The sequence below is a fragment of the Rutidosis leptorrhynchoides genome, chromosome 7, assembly GCF_046630445.1.
Source record: "Rutidosis leptorrhynchoides isolate AG116_Rl617_1_P2 chromosome 7, CSIRO_AGI_Rlap_v1, whole genome shotgun sequence".
NCBI classification, from domain to species: domain Eukaryota; kingdom Viridiplantae; phylum Streptophyta; class Magnoliopsida; order Asterales; family Asteraceae; genus Rutidosis; species Rutidosis leptorrhynchoides.
Window position 1 is genome coordinate 24,321,863 of NC_092339.1, and position 19,138 is coordinate 24,341,000.

Here is a 19,138-nt window from a genome sequence, read left to right on the forward strand (position 1 = left end):
ACAGATTCAATGGAGAAGCTCACTCGTTTGTACTTGAAGGAGATTGTTTCTAGGCATGGTGTTCCTGTATCCATTATTTCAGACCGAGACAGTCGTTTTGTATCGAGGTTTTGGCGATCTTTACAGGAAGCCTTGGGAACTAGGTTAGATATGAGCACAGCTTATCATCCTCAAACGGATGGTCAGAGTGAAAGGACCATTCAGACGTTGAAAGATATGTTGCGAACGTGTGTTATTGATTTTGGTAATGGGTGGGATAAATATTTGCCGCTAGCTGAATTTTCTTATAACAATAGTTATCACGCAAGTATTCAAGCCGCACCGTTTGAAGCTCTGTACGGTAGGAAGTGTAGGTCTTCTGTCTGTTGGAATGAGGTTGGGGATGCTCAACTCACAGGTCCAGAAATTATTCACGAGACTACCGAGAAGATTGTACAAATTAAGGAAAGGTTGAGAACCACTAGAAGTCGGCAAAAGAGTTATGTCGATAGGGGAAGGAAAGATGTGGAATTTCAAGTTGGTGATCGTGTTATGTTAAAGGTTTCACCTTGGAAGGGTGTGATCCGTTTTGGTAAAAGGGGAAAGCTAAGTCCTCGTTTTGTTGGACCGTTTGAGATTGTTGAGAGAGTTGGACCGGCGGCTTATCGTTTGAAGTTGCCACAAGAACTCAGTGCTGTTCACGATGTTTTTCATGTATCGAACTTAAAGAAGTGTTTGGCCGAAGCCGACAAGACTATTCCTTTGGAAGAACTTCATGTTGATAAGCAACTACACTTTATTGAGGAACCTATTGAAATTATGGATCGAGAAGTTAAGACTCTTAAGCAGAGCCGAATTCCTATTGTCTGGGTTAGATGGAACGCCAGACGCGGTCCCGAGTTCACTTGGGAGCGTGAAGATCAGATGAAGCAGAAGTACCCGCATTTGTTTCCAGATGCTGAGTCAACCCCTGCACCTGCTTAAATTTCGGGACGAAATTTTCGTAACGGGAAGGTACTGTCACGACCCTACTTTTTCTGTTATCTTTTCCGTTAATTATTTAACGACCGTTAACTGTTAATTGTGTTACGTCATTTCATGACCTATATTATTATTTTAGTAATAATATATAAATTATTATGTGTTATGCGAATATATGTATTCATATTTTAAATCGTACGTTTATACGAATCGCGGATTTCTATCCGGCGAATCTTTTCGGTTTTCAAACCAACGGTCGCGTTTTTGGGATATTTAAATCCTAAATATTTTAAATATGATATTTTAAGGTCATATAATTATATAGGGTATTTATATTTATTTTTCGTCGCGCGTTTGTTATCTTTCCGGATTTTTAATAGCGTAAGTGCGTTTTCGCGTTTCGGGACTCGTTCGGGCTTCGGGCCACAAGGAATTAAGCTTTTAGCAAATTTAGCCCACCATGGGGCCCACCCCACCCATATTCGGCCGAATGGGGGGAGGGAGGGAGTATTACTCCCTTGTTTTCTCACCTTTGATTTTATTTCCAATTTATCAATATCCTCTCAAAACCTAATTCTATTTTTTTTGGCTCTCTTCCTCTCTTTCTTTCTTTTTGGACGATGACCACCATCACCATAACATCATCATCATCAACCAAAAATATTGCTTGGATTTAGAGATTGTTCATATAATCGGATTCCTCGTTCCGTTCTCTACGCGATAACACCAATTGTTTCTCGATTAGGGTATAAACCCCAACCCTAGAACTTTCAATTTTTCATTTATTTTCTGTATTTTGATGATTATTTAGTAGTATGATGTTTGTGGATTATTGTAATGATGTTTGTATGCATAGAACTACTCATAATCACATGTTTTCGGTTTGTTAAATTCTGGACAGAAGCTTTTTCGTGTGTTTCTGATATTGTAACTGATTTTGATCATAAAATAAAGTATATAAATGAGTTCCTCTCATCAAGACATTAATTTTAGACTCCGGATTCATGTCGTTTCGATTCCCGGAACCCTAATTATGATCAAAGTGGTATTTTGTTAAGATTGAATTGTGATATTGGTATGAACCAGGTTTGGTCCGACTTTGTGACCATATTTGGTGACTTTAGGGTGTGTTAGTGTGTTAGGACTGATGGTGGGGCGAACTTTCATGTTCGGGTCATCTCAATCCGAGCCACGAATCACCCGTTACGTCTAAAACACGTTTTTGATTGAATTGAAGTTGCAAGTAGTGTGTTGGCTGTACATCACGACTTGTGGACTGTTCTTGGGGTGTTCTTGAGTATACCAAAGTGTCGGGTGGTTTGCTTAGGCGGAGATATATGTAAGGCTCGCCAAAAACCGACACCCGGGGCTCAGGATACGACCCGATGAACTTTTGATTTAAAACTTGTGATTAATTATTAAACTTATGTTATAAATAATGGATTTCATTATCATTTAATTACTTATGATAAAAAAAGTAATTATTATTATTTACAACTTATGATATATATTTATTATATCATTTAATTAATACTTATAATTTAATTAACTTTTTAATTAAACATATGATTAATAATACTTCATTATTAATGAAAAAATACTTATGATAAGTATTAAACTTATATTATGAGATTATTATAATAAGACTTATAACAAGGATTAAATAATTATTTAATTATTATAAGACTTAGTTATTATTTAATTATAATTTAATTATTAAATACTTATGATTTAATAATTATAATTAGAAACTTATGATATGATTAATAATTCATTATTAATTAATAATACTTATGATATAATTTAAAAATTATTATTAATTAATAATACTTACATTATGACTAATATTTAATTAATTAATTAAATACTTATGTTATATTAATTATATCATTTAAACTTATATTAACTTTAATAATTCATTTTAATTTAATTAAACTTATGTTATGACATAATTAGACATATTTAACTTTAATAAATGTTATAACTTATATTATTATTATAACTTACACTTTTAAAATTAACGTTGACCATGTTTGACCAAGGTTGACTTTTGAGTTGACTTTCGGTTGACTTTTGTTGACTTTCTAATTAAGGAAAGTTTCCTAACTTATAAACTTTCCTAATATAGCAACTTTCTAAAAATAGAAACTTTCCAAAAATAGAAACTTTCTAAAAATGGAAACCTGCTAAAAATAGAAACTTTCTAAAAATAGAAAGTGTGTGTCCGTAAGCTGTTCTGATCAAACCGATGCATATTGAGTATTGTTCTATGACTACTTGCAACATGTACAATAGTTATCATACTAAGACTTGACCTAAGTTAGTTATTTACATCGACCTGCTTTATTTATAGGTCGGCGTTGTGATCATTCCTGATCACTGTACTATATTTGCTGTTCGCTTAATTGTGTTGGTTACTTCATTACTATTAAGGTGAGTTATAGTCCCGTTTTTATATACTTTTCAAAGTATATTTTTGGGATGTGATTACATGCATTTTATTTCACGTTTAGACACAAGTGACAATTAAATTTAAATTATACATTGTGAGCTGGACAAAAATATTCCCTAGTCTGGTAACTGTAATCATTGGTTTCTACCGGTGAACGCGAAACCTACGGATAGATCTATCGGGTTTGACAACCCCATTTCGAGCTAGTCGCGCTAGCAATTTATAATCGGAATGTTTAGTACTTCGTATTTTGTTGTAGATACACTGTCCAGTGTATATTTTTATTGTGTTTGGCAAGGGTAAATAAAGGGTTAAGTGATTACCAGGTGGCTCATTGATAATGGAATAATGTTTAATGTTTTCTAACATTTTTAAATCTTGTGGTCTAAAGTTTATTCAATTATTTAAACCTATAATTCACTCAACCTTTGTGTTGACAGTTTACTCGCATATTTTTACAGGTACTTGAGTTTATGTGATGCTTCCGCTGTGTTTAGAAGAGTCTGCATGCATTTGAGCAGATTTTTATGAAACAATTTATGAAACTTTGGCTTGCATTCGGTTTTTGAATAATTAATACTTGTGGGTTGTTGACAATGTTTTTGTGTCAACTTTGGATTATTAATATGTTGGGTTACTTTTAAACTACATATTTTGGTATGCTTTCCTTTTTGGGAAACTTTTGATATAAAAGAATGCAATGTCATTTATTAAATTCATTTAAGTTCGATCAAGCTGTGGGACCAAGTGACGGAGCCGTTAAGTGTTTTGATGGGGCCATCACAACAATAGTGCTAGTACCTCTGGATGTCGGATACAAAGGTTGGAATGGTTTAGAGTTCGTAACCCTAACAATGAACCCGAGATTAACAGTAAATACTACCAGCACTTGCAACCGTGCGGTTGCACACTGAACCCGTACGGATGCATTCCGCATCCGTCTGGTTGCAAAAACAGTGTGTAAATGAAACATCAAACGTATATTAACTCGTATACTATTACACACCGCATATTACCACAACGTAATGCTTATAATGAACTTAGGACTAACATTATGCACCAACAGTAGTAATATAAGTTTTTTTTTTTTTAAGTCCTCCAAGCCTTGCTAGAGTGCTAGTGGACTTTAATTTCTTTTTTTATGGGGCATTTTATTGTTATTTTTGAGCCTATTTTGTTTCGTATTCACTGCTTCAATTATGTTTTCATACTTATCATGTTTCTCAAATCTCTAATTGTGTGTGTACATATAAAAAAATTGGGCCCTGAGCGGTCGATCACCTTGCTCCCCCTCCGGGCCTCCCCTGTCACATGATCATATAGAAGACTACATCACTTTGATATTCAAACACATGATCATTTTGGCTTTCCTAAACTTGTTTAAACATTGTACACAACCTAGTTACCTTGCACAATCTATCATATACAGGGCAGATCCAGGCATGGACGGCCCAATTTCAATGTGATCTTTAAATTTTTTTTATTTTTTATTTTTTAATTGAGAATTGAATATGCCCGATCAGCCCAATGATTCATGTACATGGTTAGTTAATTACTTGTATTACCAACACCGCCTTTGATGCGGTGTTAACATGATTCAGCGACTTTGATTCAGAGGTGGAGAAATTTTTAATAACCAAAGTAAACAAGTTGCAAGTAATTAAAATGATACCTTTGTTGTAACAACCTATCTGATTCAGAGGTGGAGAAATCTTTTTTGCCTTTCAAAAAAAAATAAAAAAACACATATCTGATACAAGGATATGACCCATTCAGACTTACTATCGAACCCGGTAGATTTGATAGTTGATATAGAGTTGATCATCGCCGGTTACTACATCATTGCTATTCGGTCCAAGGTGGATGCCTAGTGTCGGGGTTAACATACACTTTTAATAAAATCATCTCAAAAAAGTCTTAGTTTTGGGGTATTGGTTTCTTGGTAAGTGGTCATGTTTAAATCTTACTAACGGCATATATTGGGGTGGTTATGGAAAAGGTCAAAAATAGTCTACTTAATCACGTATGCTTGGGTAAAAGTTATTTGTTTACCTGTTTATGATCAGTTATTAATGTACTTGGCATACACAATTCATGAAAATGTACTTATATGTTCCCTAAAATCATTTTGAAGTAATGAGATTAAAGCACATGTAAGCATAAAAAATACGGTATCAATAGAGATAGATTAATGTCTAATCCATTATCAAACATAATATGGGTTAGGTCCAGAATATATAGCCTTTACCTCAAGCCCGATATTATTTAGGTTGAAATTGTGAACTTTTAAGACCGATAATTGGTTTTGTATCAAAATAGTGTATCAGTTAAAATCATGATATAAAACAGTCGTTTTTACCGTACCCTTTATATCGGATTTACTACTCATATTTACTAGTTTCACATTTTGAGGTGATATAAAACAGTCATTTTTACCGTACCCTTTATATCTCAAATTACTGGTTTGTATAATATAAGCATAAATTGTTATGAAACAATGACATGTCATGAAAAATTTAAGCATAAATCGTTATGTAACAATGACAGGTCCAGAAAAGTATATTTTCGTAATAATAATAATTGAATTTAAGACTATGAAATTAATTAGCATTTTTGACTTTAACATAAGTTGTTGAGTACGACATAACTAGAAAGTTAATCAAAAGTTACGTTGTTGCATATAGAACAAGAAGAATATACAATTCCCGCCTGTCGATGACGTCACCAGTGGTACAATGTGCTTAGGCGGCACCACTATATATTCCGGGGTCAATAACAAAACGACAAAAAAACACATTCGTGGCTAACGAACTCTAGAAAAAATAAAGTGGATAAGAATAACTCCTAGCCATTTCTTTTTCAAATTCTTATAAACCTTTTTTGATTTATTCTCCGGTGATGAATCTACCGGTATCTTCACCTTTAGACTGGAAATTTTCACAGGTTTTCGGTGAACGCAGTCCCGGCGAAGAAGTCGAAAACAGTAATTTTCAATTTCTATTTTAATTTATAAAAAATACTGTATGCATTTTTATTATTATATATTACTGTATATTATACGGAGTATTATATATTTGGTTACTTCTAAATTGTTTAGTTGATTCTGCTTAACAACTGAATAACTGATATGATTTAATGAATTGGTCGAATGGTCAATTTTGTCATTTAAATGTACTGTATCAATAAGAGTATAGTTTGTTTTAAGTCATTTTTGGATATAAGTAAATAATATATATTTTTTTTACTCAAATATATCCGGTCTAACGGATTATTCTATAACCGTTTACAACTTAGTTTATATATTGTGCTAATGAAATGTATTTGGTTATGTATTAGTTGATGTGATATCTGGTATAGAATTTGACAAGAGTGGTGATTATATTGCTGTTGGCGATAGAGGAGGTCGTGTTGTCATTTTCGAAAACATTAAACATGTAAGATTCCAACCACATTCTAAGATATCAGAATTACAATTGTGCTTTGTTTATGTTCGAGTGTTTGTATTTGTAGGGGACAAAGAAGCAACATTCTAGGAATGAGTTAGTACATATGGATGATTATGTTAAGGAACATCCTGAGTATAGATACAAGACTGAATTTCAGAGTCATGAGCCAGAGGTGCTTTGATATTACTAAATGTATACATTTTTACAGATATCTGTATGTATATGAAGTATTGATAATGGTATTATTTTTATTTTTGTTATTTTTATAGTTTGATTATTTGAAAAGTGTTGAAATTGAAGAGAAGATCAACAAGATGAGATGGTGCATGACTTTGAATGAATCACACTTTTTACTTTCAACAAATGATAAGACCATCAAACTTTGGAAGGTACAATCTTCTTTAGGTTTAACACTACTTATCTATTAAGGATCCAATTTGATTAACTTAAACGGGTCAAATGAGTCAATAGTTAGAGTCACACAGAGGGTACTTATGTATTAAGGATTCAATTTGATTAACTCAAACGGGTCAAATGGGTCAAATTAGAGTCAGGCAAAGGGTACTTCCTATGCATACAACCTCCCAATTATATCCTTGAAACTGTATATTTTGTAATAACATTTACTATGCTAGTAGTTATGAATAAAAGGTTGAAACTTTTGGACAGAATGTGTGTTCCTACTTTTTTCAATCCAAAACGATAATGAAAGAAATGAACTAATCATATTTTATTTTTGAAAACATAACGATGCTAATATATATGCGTTGTTTCTAAAGTCAGGTTAAGGAACGAAAAGTCAAGAAAGTCAAGGAAATGGATCTTACTCCGTATGTATATACAGAGAATTCTCTTTTATCTGAAAGCAGTTTTGTTAGCATGGCATCTAAATCATCGGTTGCGCATGGTCACCGTCTAGAATGGACAGAAAATACGGGTACAAGTATCCCGCCTCATAATTCAGGATATGTAAATGTTAGTAAATCTAAAACATATCGATTTAATTTTTTATCGATTTTCAGCTCTGGTGTCCTCTCATAATTAATAATTATGGTTTGTTTAGGGGCAAACTGTTGGGGACGCTGCTATTGCTAGATGTCGGAAGATGTATGCGCATGCTCATGATTATAATATCAATTCTATATCTAATAATAGGTAAAGCTGTTAAGTTGATATTGATGAGAAAATAATCACAACGGACAATCTACAAAGCGGAAACAAACCCGTTTGACAAGCATTTCCCGACCCGTATGAACCCGTGAGGAAACTAACAAACAAGCTATATCAAAACCAACCCAAATCTGTTCCAAATCAGTAGCTAAACAATAACCAAGCACACACTAAAACACGAGACTTTTTACGTGGAAAACCCCTCAAAATCGAGAGTAAAAACCACGGGACTCGTAAGCCACTTAAATTACACTATCATCAACAAAGAGAGCAATACAATAATCCTTCTCTAGATCAACTAGAGGTATACAACATCATCATACTCTTGAACAACAATAATCAACAAGTATATGAAACAATTAAAGACAAAAGAAGAATTTCATCACCCAAAATTCTGCTACTGTTCGACCTGCTGTAACTCGAGCTACAGACCACTTGAGACGAATTCAACGGTTGAAAATGTTGGCACTGATGTCAGGAAGACACAACCCAAAAATGAAGAAGATTCAACGGTCGGATCTCCGGGGATCGAAGGTTTTCTGGCCTGCTGTCACTGTAGACGGGAATTGGGGTTTCACACAATTTCTTGATCTATCTCTCTGCACTCTTTTATGAATACAGCTGCACAACTTCAAATTAAAGATGCCCCTTGATGTTTGACCAAGTCAAACAATCAATTGGGCTTAATTTGTTGGGCTTGGGCTAACCACATAATTGGAAACCAAATAAAAAACCCAACAGATATTAGGATGACATGGACACAACTAAATAATCATTTAATTTATTTTTGTAAACGTTTGTACAGTGATGGGGAGACGTTTATTTCTGCGGATGACCTTAGGATAAACTTGTGGAACCTTGAGGTCAGTGATCAGTGTTTTAATATAATCAACATGAAGCCATCAAACATGGATGACCTTACAGGTAAACAAATATTATAATTTTTCCCTGTTTCAGGTATTCAGCACATTAAAGATTGTAATATTTAATTAAGTTATGTTTATTTCATTATCAGAGGTAATAACAGCAGCTGAATTCCACCCAATGTATTGTAACTTACTCGCTTATAGTAGTTCAAGAGGTTTTATACGGCTAGTAGACATGCGACAATCAGCATTATGTGAACACAGTGCTACATTGTGAGTTTAATTATTGGGTCCTTGTCGTTAAAATATGACATTTGTTATTTGTTATATCTAATAATATGAGCATCTAACCTTTAATTTTTCAGGTTGCAGGATGTTGAGTCGCGAGGGCAAAAAACATTTTTTACAGAAATAGTAGCATCAGTTTCTAGTATAAAATTCGCAACAAACGAAAGACAGATTTTAAGTCGTGACTACATGAATTTAAAGGTCTGTTTTGTATACCCTAAAAATCCAACCATGTTCCATTTATCAAACATGATCGTAACTTCGTAAGTACTTATTGATGCTTTGAGATATTTTCAGCTGTGGGATATGCGTATGTCGACCGCACCAGTTGTGACATATAAAATCCACGAGCACCTTCGCCCAAAGGTCAGTTAGACTTCAGTGATATTTCATCGAAATTTTATAAGCTTGAATGTACTACAACTTACATTAATGAGGCGTACAGTTATGTGACTTGTACAATAATGATGCCATATTCGATAAGTTTGATTGCTGCATAAGTGGAGATGGGACTCACTTTGCAACAGGATCATATAGGTATTCAAAGTGTTCGTTTAATCTAATTGTGTTAGTTATAGAAGTAAGATTTTCAAAGCTTCATGTTGCACGTTAACCAGTCCACTTATGCAGCTCTATCCACTTGCGATTTTTATCTTATTTGACTTAGCAATCATATGAGAATATTCTGTAATGGAGTTGGAACCGAAGAAGGAACTACAGTTGAAGCTAGCAGAAACTCTTATCGGTACCTTAATCCTATCATTTTTCAGCGTAGTTAATGCGTCAGTTACAGAAGAATATAGAAATGAACAAACAAAAAAAAAAAAAAAAACATTGTCTTGTTATTGGCCCTGAACAAAATCAATCCACTATTTGTCTGTTTCTGATATTGGTTCATTCTTATTGGCATTGGCTACAGAAAACGGACCCAACAAGAAGCTTCGAGGGCTAGGAGATCATCCTTGAGCAGCTTAACTCGGGGATTCTACCGACAAGGTTCTTGATATTAACTAAATATCTGTTATACTTTAAAAGTCCTTATTTATTAGTAGTATTTAGTTACAAGCATTATATCCTCATTTGTTTCAGGAAATGAAGTTTCGGACACAGGAATAAACGAATTTTCTTGTGATTTAAATTCCAAGTTATTGCACTTAGCTTGGCACCCGCAAGCCAATTTAATTGCATGCTCTAGTGGAAACAGTTTGTTCATGTACTATGCATAGAATCAAACAAGTGAGGTCAACAAAATATTTAGCACTATTTTGAACATTTATTACATTTGTTGAATTTTACAGTCAAATTAAGCTAACAGATGTGTATTCACAACAACGATAGTATTGGACAACACTAAAGCATAATTGAGTTCAGAACAATTTTGGATTCGGACAACACAGGAACGTTTATTTTGTATATTGATAATCAATGCAATTTTTTTATGTGTTCAATTCTTAACCTCTTTTACACCCCATCATTCATTTAAGGTATGTTATTCATTTAAGTTATGTTTGACAAAACTAGCTGGTAGCTGTATATATGAAAAATATATGTTAAAAAAAATTAAAAATAATAATAAAATGAAAACTACGTTTCCAAATATTATTACTACTGAAAAATAAAAATGATAGTTAAAAGAAATCTAATACAAAGAAACTTTAAGTGGTAGTAACATCCTAAAGTATACGAATCAAACGTAAAACAAAATGTTGAAATTAAAAATACCAAAATTGCATCATTGTGTTGTTGGGTAAGTGGTAATAACCCATATTTCTTTGATAGGGGTCGAGAATTCGATTTCCTGGAGTGGCAACATTACACACAAGGATTCTCTTAACCGAAAAAACCGCACCAAATTAACCAAACCAAATAGATAACCGCGGATTTGATTAACACTTTTGAGTTAACCGCACTTTGTGGGTCGGTTATGGAATTAATAGCTACCCGCACCGAATTAACCGCACCCGCACCATTTAGTATTTTATATATAATCATTTTTGTGGAAGATGGTCAACATGTAAAATATTAAATCTTGTAAATCAATGTGTAACATTATTTTGACTTTTAAGTTGAGAAAAGTTAAGCATAGATATTAATTATACCAAAGGGAACCACACCAATGAAAGACACTTTGATCTATGACTCTCTGATGGAGGGAGAATGAAGTTTGAAGGAAAGTTTAATTATTAAGAACATTACGCGAACTTATGTTTTGTCTAATTTATGGTCTTTTGCATCAATTTAGAGTATAAAAACGACATTGATCTAATTTTATTTTCGATTAGAAATATGAGACAATGACCTAATCTCATATTAAAATGTTATTTATGTAGTATAAAAATAAACTTATTAAATTATTATTTTTCCGTAAATGGTTAACCAAATTAACCGTTTTATAATTAATCGCTAACCAGTTTAACCATATTAACCAAACCGATTTTAACCGCACCCAATGGTTAAGAAAATTAGTTAACCGCAATAATGGTTATGAGTGTGGTTTTGACCTAAAACCGCTCCAACCCGCACCATGTTCACCCCTAATTTACAATACTAACACTAACGAATTGTGTAAACCGAAATAAAATATAATTGAAATGACATGCCGATCGTTCCCTAATACTCCGTATTATATAGGTAAAAATAACGTACACTTACATATCCATATAATCATATACCTTTAAGGATACGTTTGTTTGCATCTTAATGGAATGATTCAGCGTTGAATGTTGAACCATTTATCATTCAGCATGTGTGTTTCTGACATACATATGGTGCTGAATGGTTCAGAATTAAGTATTGAACCCTTCAGAGTTGAAACACACTCTTAACCATTAAGAGCCTAATTTTTATGTAATATTCTTTTAAAGTCATATCCAGAACGTTTAACCAACAACTATATTGTATTTTCTATTCATGTAGAACGTTAATAAGTTAATTTTACTCAATTCATATCGTTCATTTAAAATGATTATCAAACAACTTATTTTCATTCAGAACAAACTTTATTGAGGGGCTTTGAACTATTCAGATTCTGAACTATTCAGCGCTAAATCATTCGGTATTATCAAACGCACCTAAATCACGTAGGCACGTACTCTCATAATCCATAATTATTATGTTAGGGGGCTGGTTTCAAAAATTAAATAACGTATAATGTTCTGTAGTTCAAACATCTGATTTTTCAAATAAAATACGGAGTAATTTTAAGGGCTGTTTTATAAATCACTGATTTTCATAAGGGTCAAATTGAAACTACAGCCAAAATTCTCAAAAGTTTAGGGCATATAAATACGACGGCGGCCAATTCCATCTCATTCGCAACAAATCGTGGATTAGGGTTTATTGTATGTGCCGGAACTTTTGGTCAATTTTATTCGCAGTTCAAAGCCATGGATCTCGAGGTATCGTTTTCTCCTTCATTCTATTCTTTTTTTTTTTTTTGCACTATCTATCTACCGATTCATTAATCGAAGTAATTGGTTGATATTTTAGGTATTCGAAGATTATGAAAAGGATCAAGTTTTATATATTGCTGAGAAAATAATACGAGAAAAGCAAAGCCTGGACATCATATCCGAAAATTTGGGTATACCTTTGGCAACTGTTTCCAAATTGCTCAAACGTTTTGTTAACTTACTCAAGAGTGCTATGACAGATCTACCCACAGAGGATACGCCTTTAATGAAACCAACAACTAACCTGCCTTCTTCAACGGTCTCAACAATGGAGACATAAACCGGTAGTACTGGAAAGAAATTTGGAATCAGGAATATGAATCCAAAATAGGTCTTAGATGGATGGATAAGCTGTAATCATCTTGTTGTCTTTGTTCTGATGTAGTTAGGAAAATGTGAAAAGGGTTTTTAGAGTAAGTAACCGGTTTATGTTATTTGTGGGAATATGTGTGTCTAATTTCGTTAATGTTCGATTAATTAATATGTTATTTGGCATACTCTGAATTAATTGGGTTAAAACTGGATTATCTCGTTCCATTTGGCGTACGACTAGAATTTATGACGTTTAAATAAAGTTGACTTATACTCAATTAGTTCTTGGTCACGAATAACTTGAATTTTTTGGCCGGTGACGATTCATTCTGTGGGAAACATGTCCATCTTGTCACAAGATCCTTCATTTAGGCATGATTGAATGATTTGTTGATTGCAAAAGCCTTATGCACTCTATCTTTAGTAAATTTTTTTGTAGGCAATATGGAACATGTTATTTGTTTTCACAATAGGTTATGGCTATTGGGAACGATCGGACGATCGAGTGTTTGTGTGCTTTGTGTTGTAGTTGTTGTGTTTAATAAAAGACATATAAGATGCGAGTGAGACAAATAATGACTATTAAAATTATGCCCATCTCCTCCCTCCAAAGCTAGCTTCACTTCAATTTTGCTTATTGACATAGTTATTAAAAAAAATTGTGTATAACATTTTGTTTGTTTGCAATGTTATTTATGGGGTAGCTTTGTTAGTAGTGTTGTTGATATTGGACATATATTCAATGGTGATCATGGTGTTTTGAATATGTGACCAAGGCCTCCTCCATTTTACAACAACCATACATATATATATATATATATATATATATATATATATATATATATATATGCATTGTCACTTATGGTAATGTATATTTTGCAGATACTACATGCTTTGTGACATTATGAGATACAGCGTACTATATACAATGATGCTGCACGAAGAGCTAATTTGATTATTGTTCTAAATTGATTTGTAATTTATTCCTTTTTTACTGTGAAATAGTTTGTTGAAGCCTAATGGTGATCTGATTTGGTTTGGCATGTATACGTTGTTTATCCGATTAGGCAAAATGAATGGATTCGAGATGGACGACTAGACAACTGAGCTTAACTGCTTACTTTAATTCTATATCTATATATCTATATTGTTGCATAATATTTTTTTTTTTTTTAGGCAAACAAAATATTTACTACTATTAAACAAAGTCAAACATACACAAGCGGGACATACCCCAACCCAAGAAAATACACACTAAATCAATACAACAAAAAACCCAAGACAACCATTACACCCTTTTAAACAGATTCACACCCCATTTCTGCTCCACTTCCCTAACAGCTTTTGAATCTTTGACTTTTAAGGTCAACAACTTGACCTTAATATAATCCTGAACAATAGACAACAGCTCATCCGAATTCCTTTTAACCCCTTGGAAACATCTTTTATTCCTCTCTTGCCACACAAAATACACACTAGCGGAAATCACTAGTCTTGTCAAAATACTCCATATCTGTTTCTTATAAGGATAATTAGCCATCATCTCCATTATAACATAAATATCACTAGACAGGCCACGAAACAATAGCTTTTCCTTCAATTTGCCCCACACTTCCTTAGAATAATCACATTTGAAAAACAAGTGTTGCACAGAATCCACTTCTTTATCACATAGATGACAGCTATAGCTAGCTCTAGGATTCCATATCAGTAATCTTTCCTGAGTATTAAGTCTGTTCCACATAGCTAACCACAAAACAAATGCATGCTTGGGGATAATATGATTGAACCAGATAACATGATACCAATTCTTCACATGCCTGTTAATTCTTAAATCAACCCAAGCTTGTCTAGTGGTATACTGGACTTGTTCAAAATCATTGTTGACCCAAAAAACAGCATCATGGACATTCTTTAATTCAGGAACCCTAATCTGATCAAGCACATGGTATTTTCTCCTCCACTCATCAGGCCAATTGTCACCATATAACTGCCTATATTCAGCCACCACCATATCATCTTTGAGCCTAAAATCATACATGTCCCTTCTAGAAACAATCTGATCAATAGGACCCATTGGGCACCACTTATCAAACCACATTGAAACACTCTCTCCATTGCCAATCTCATAATGAACATGATTTTTAATTTTATCTCTAAGAGTCAACAATTGCTTCCAATTCCAACTATCACCACTCTCTTCTTTAACTTCCCATATACTTGTATTTTTCAACTTTACAATGTTGACCCATTTTGACCACAATGATTCTCTCTTTTCAATAATCTTCCACAACTCTTTTAATAGCAAAACTTCATTCCACTCTTTAATAGACTTTAAACCCAATCCACCTTGTTCTTTAGGGGTACACACCCTATCCCAGGCAACTTTGGCTTTACCATTGACTTTATCTCCTTGACACCATAAGAAGCTTTTGAGCACTTTGTCTATATCAGACAATACAGTTTTTGGCAACATAAAGACAAATGCCCAGTATACATGCATTGAGCTAAGTACAAAATTAATCAATAGGAGTCTTCCTTCATAAGACAATTTCCTATTCCTCCAATTATTGACTTTTTGTTTGACTTTGTCAATCAGACTTTTGCAATCCCCAATACTCAATTTTTTAGCAATCAGTGGAATACCTAAGTATCTCACATGAAGTTTTCCAACATTGAATGGCATAATTTGGAGAATCTTCTGCTTCATTACCTCATTAGTGCTACCAAAAAATATAGTGCTTTTATTCAAATTAGGATAAAGACCTGATACTTGACTAAATTTGTCAAGACCTTCTTTAACAACCTGTACAGATTTATCATCACCATGACAAAGCACCAATAGATCATCTGCAAAGCTTAAATGAGAAAGTTTCATTTTCTTACAGCCATAATGAAACTTAAAATCAGCTGAATCTTCAATTTGCTTGTTTAGGATGAGATTGAAAACTTCCATAACCAATGTGAATAGATAAGGAGAAATAGGGTCTCCTTGTCTTAATCCTCTCCCACCTTTAAAAAACCCATGAACACCACCATTAACACAGATTGAGAATGATGTAGTGGTAACACAAACCATTATCCATCTGATCATCTTTTCATGAAAGCCAAATCCTCTTAAAGTCTTTTCAAGAAATTGCCAATTGACAGTATCATATGCCTTTTGGATGTCAATCTTCATTGCACATCTACTAGCACCATGAATTCTGTTATACCCTTTAAGCAACTCTTGAGTTAACATGATATTATCTTGTATACTTCTTCCAGGGATGAATGCAATCTGGTTACAACTAACAACAAGTTCAAGACCACCTTTGATTCTGTTAGTTAAAATCTTACTTATGCATTTATATAAGACATTGCAGCATGCAATTGGTCTGAAGTCTGAAACTTTATTGGGTGTATGTATTTTAGGAATTAAAACAACAAGAGTAGCATTTATTTCCCCTAACAATTTCCCAGAAGTTATAAACTCTTTTACAGCATCACAAACATCATTTTCAACTATGTCCCAGGCTTTTTTAAAAAAGCATGACGAGTACCCATCAGGCCCTGCAGCTTTATTATCATCTATGTCAAACAATGCCTCTTTTATTTCTGCATTAGTCACATCAACCACCATTTGAGCTGCTAAATAATCAGGAATTCTTTTATTAAAAATATCTCACAGCTCTTCCAATGGCTTAACAATATCTGACTTTCCCAAAAATTGTTGAAAATGATTAACACATTGTTCTGCAACTTGTTCATCATAGTACCTATTACCACTTTCATCACATATACTGTCAACTCTACATTTCTGCTTTCTACTCTTAAGAACACTATGAAAATACTTAGTGTTTTTATCACCATGTAAGAGCCAATCTAACTTGGTTTGCTGCTGTAACAGTCTAACTTCATCAACCTTGGCTGCCTCATATTCCTCCAAAATTTTAACAGCTTCAACCCTTAATACAGAATCAAATGGGTTATTGTCAATTTTAGCTTGTGCTTCCTTAAGCTCACATTTTAAATTATCAACCTTTTTTGCAAGTCCCCATTATTCCAGTTGAGCTTCTTTAACCCATATTTAAGACTCTTCAACTTTTTCACCACTTTATACATAGAGTATCCATCCACCTGTTTTTGCCATTGCTCACTCACAGTCTCCTTAAACCCATCTTTATAAGCCACATAATTCATGAACCTGAATACCTTTTTATAAGATGGAGATGAAGTTAAACCCAAGATAGCTGGACTATGATCAGGCACAAGATAGGGTAGAAATCTGCCATATGCATGAGGGAACTGAGACAAAAAACCTTCATTCACCAAAATTCTGTCCAACTTCTTTAGAATACCACAATTAGGGTTTTTCAAGGATTTTTTCCATGTGAAATGGAACCCTGAACTACCTATATCATCTACTTCAATCTTGTCTACACAAGTATTAAATTCATTCATTTCATCAGAAAGGAAAGAACCTCCAGCAGAATGTTCTTCAACCTTTCTTGTGACATTAAAATCTCCAATGATAATCCAGGGTTTATCTTTTGCTATACAACTTTGAATCTCTAACTCTTTCTGTGATGACACGGAGATTTCCGACCAAATTTAAACTTAATCTTTATATGATTTCGACACGATAAGCAAAGTCTATAATATTGAGTTACAAAATTTTTGAACTACTTTTATGATTCGGTTAACCTTTGACTATTTCCGACGATTCACGAACAATGGTTTTAAATAAATATGTATATATATAAATGTGAGTAGATATATAATAAATAGTAATTATAAAATATAATTTAAACATTAAAATTAAATAAGTACAATAAGATATAAAGTAAATAAGTTGTAGATATTAAATTGTAAATACAAGTTAAGAATATAGTTAACATAATAACCTTCATTATTAATTACTAATACAATACTAATCTCAATACCTATATTAGTTTATTGAATATATTATAATTATAATTTATGTATTATCAGTTATTATAATTATTGTTATTAAGTATTAGTATTATAATTATTGATGATGTAATTATTATTAGGAGTTATAAATATTATGATTATTATTGTTATCATTCTTATTATTAAACTTATTAATTAACATTAATGTGATTATTAGTATCTTATTAGTATCATTGTTATTTATTGTTATTATTATTAATAAAATTAGTGATATTATTTTTTATTGTTATTATTATTATTAGTAATTATATTTTTATTAATATAAGTATAATTATTAATTATTAATATATCCTTTATATATAAAAAAAATCGTATATATATAGATTTAGGATCAGAATCTGTTTAAAGTAAACATCAAACTTTAGGTGATTTTGTTTACATCACAAAATTCTGTTTCATAACATTTTCAAGCTATAGTAATTGATATTTCAAAAAAAAAAAAAAAAATAGTAATTGATATTTGATAATCACCAATCAAGTGTACCAACACACAGAAGTATCCAAATTCAGTTGAGAGTCATACTCAACTTTTATTATTCCTGATTGAATGATTACCTAAATTTACGGTGTCTATTATTTGCATCTTTAAACTATTAAGTAGGCATACACAAACTTTTACAATTGAACTTATCACTTGGAAATCACAAACAACCAACTTCACTTCATTACCTCTACAACCCACCACCAATACTTCTTTTCTCTTGTTTGTTGTTCGATAGACACATCCAACTCATTTAACCACCATGTACCATTGAAGACTAACCCAAAAACTATCATCACTTGCCACTGCCATCCTCATAGGATCATAACCTATCGCCATTTTCTTTTAAAGTTCTTCTTCGTGAATTACATCATAACCACCACAAACCACAAATTACCACCCATGATCAACAACTAAATACTATTTTCGCTTTGTATACACGAGCAACCCATCATCAAGAACTCATTATTTTGTGACTGTTTCGATTAAACATTACCTTTATTCACCCTTACCATGAAGAATCAACACAGGTCATCTGTTGCCATTTATGTTTGAGTACACCACCATATCAAACCACCATTAGAACCCTCACTGCTACTACTGCTATTCAAACTTTCGGATAAACTTCAAACTGGTATCACCTTTCTCTTTTCCTCTCTCTCTAAATTCTTGTATCCCAAAACCCGTTCCATTCCCATCTTACTTCTGTCTCCTGTCTAATTTTTCTGTTACCATAAATCATTGATGACCACGAT

The 19,138-nt window shown here is 32.9% G+C and overlaps 2 protein-coding genes across 3 annotated transcripts; one reads left to right on the top strand and one right to left on the bottom strand.

Moving 5' to 3' along the window:
* Positions 1 to 6,196: 6,196 nt before the first annotated feature.
* LOC139858702 (serine/threonine protein phosphatase 2A 55 kDa regulatory subunit B beta isoform-like) lies at positions 6,197 to 10,608 on the top strand. Of its 2 annotated transcripts, XM_071847539.1 has the most exons (14): positions 6,198 to 6,395; positions 6,749 to 6,846; positions 6,923 to 7,030; positions 7,128 to 7,247; positions 7,642 to 7,833; positions 7,922 to 8,013; positions 8,834 to 8,952; positions 9,044 to 9,167; positions 9,260 to 9,383; positions 9,480 to 9,548; positions 9,628 to 9,719; positions 9,850 to 9,927; positions 10,102 to 10,178; positions 10,272 to 10,608. In XM_071847539.1, exons 1-14 carry the CDS (start codon positions 6,311 to 6,313, stop codon positions 10,406 to 10,408), a joined length of 1,515 nt encoding a protein of 504 aa, XP_071703640.1. In that variant the 5' UTR covers positions 6,198 to 6,310; the 3' UTR covers positions 10,409 to 10,608. The 2 variants fall into 2 exon arrangements, 1 of the variants encoding a protein (XP_071703640.1); XR_011763043.1 differs by lacking the exon at positions 10,272 to 10,608 and having other exon boundaries at positions 6,197 to 6,395; positions 9,813 to 9,927; positions 10,102 to 10,122.
* A 6,002-nt stretch (positions 10,609 to 16,610) lies between these two features.
* LOC139859034 (uncharacterized) lies at positions 16,611 to 18,722 on the bottom strand. The gene is made up of 3 exons (XM_071847853.1): positions 18,666 to 18,722; positions 16,968 to 17,509; positions 16,611 to 16,893 (listed from the first exon to the last, which is right to left on the bottom strand). Exons 1-3 carry the CDS (start codon positions 18,720 to 18,722, stop codon positions 16,611 to 16,613), a joined length of 882 nt encoding a protein of 293 aa, XP_071703954.1.
* Between the last annotated feature and the right edge of the window lie 416 nt (positions 18,723 to 19,138).

Excerpts from the sequence above, each read along its gene's own strand:
- LOC139859034 (XM_071847853.1), bottom strand. The coding sequence starts at position 18,722 with ATGGCGATAGGTTATGATCCTATGAGGATGGCAGTGGCAAGTGATGAT. Across the intron at positions 17,510-18,665 it reads CAAGTGATGATAGTTTTTGG|AAAGAGTTAGAGATTCAAAG; the intron begins GTTAGTCTTCAA and ends GTGTCATCACAG. Across the intron at positions 16,894-16,967 it reads AATGGGGACTTGCAAAAAAG|GGTTGAAGCTGTTAAAATTT; the intron begins GTTGATAATTTA and ends TTCTGTATTAAG.
- LOC139858702 (XM_071847539.1), top strand. The coding sequence starts at position 6,311 with ATGAATCTACCGGTATCTTCACCTTTAGACTGGAAATTTTCACAGGTT. Across the intron at positions 6,847-6,922 it reads TTTTCGAAAACATTAAACAT|GGGACAAAGAAGCAACATTC; the intron begins GTAAGATTCCAA and ends TTGTATTTGTAG. Across the intron at positions 8,953-9,043 it reads AAACATGGATGACCTTACAG|AGGTAATAACAGCAGCTGAA; the intron begins GTAAACAAATAT and ends TTTCATTATCAG.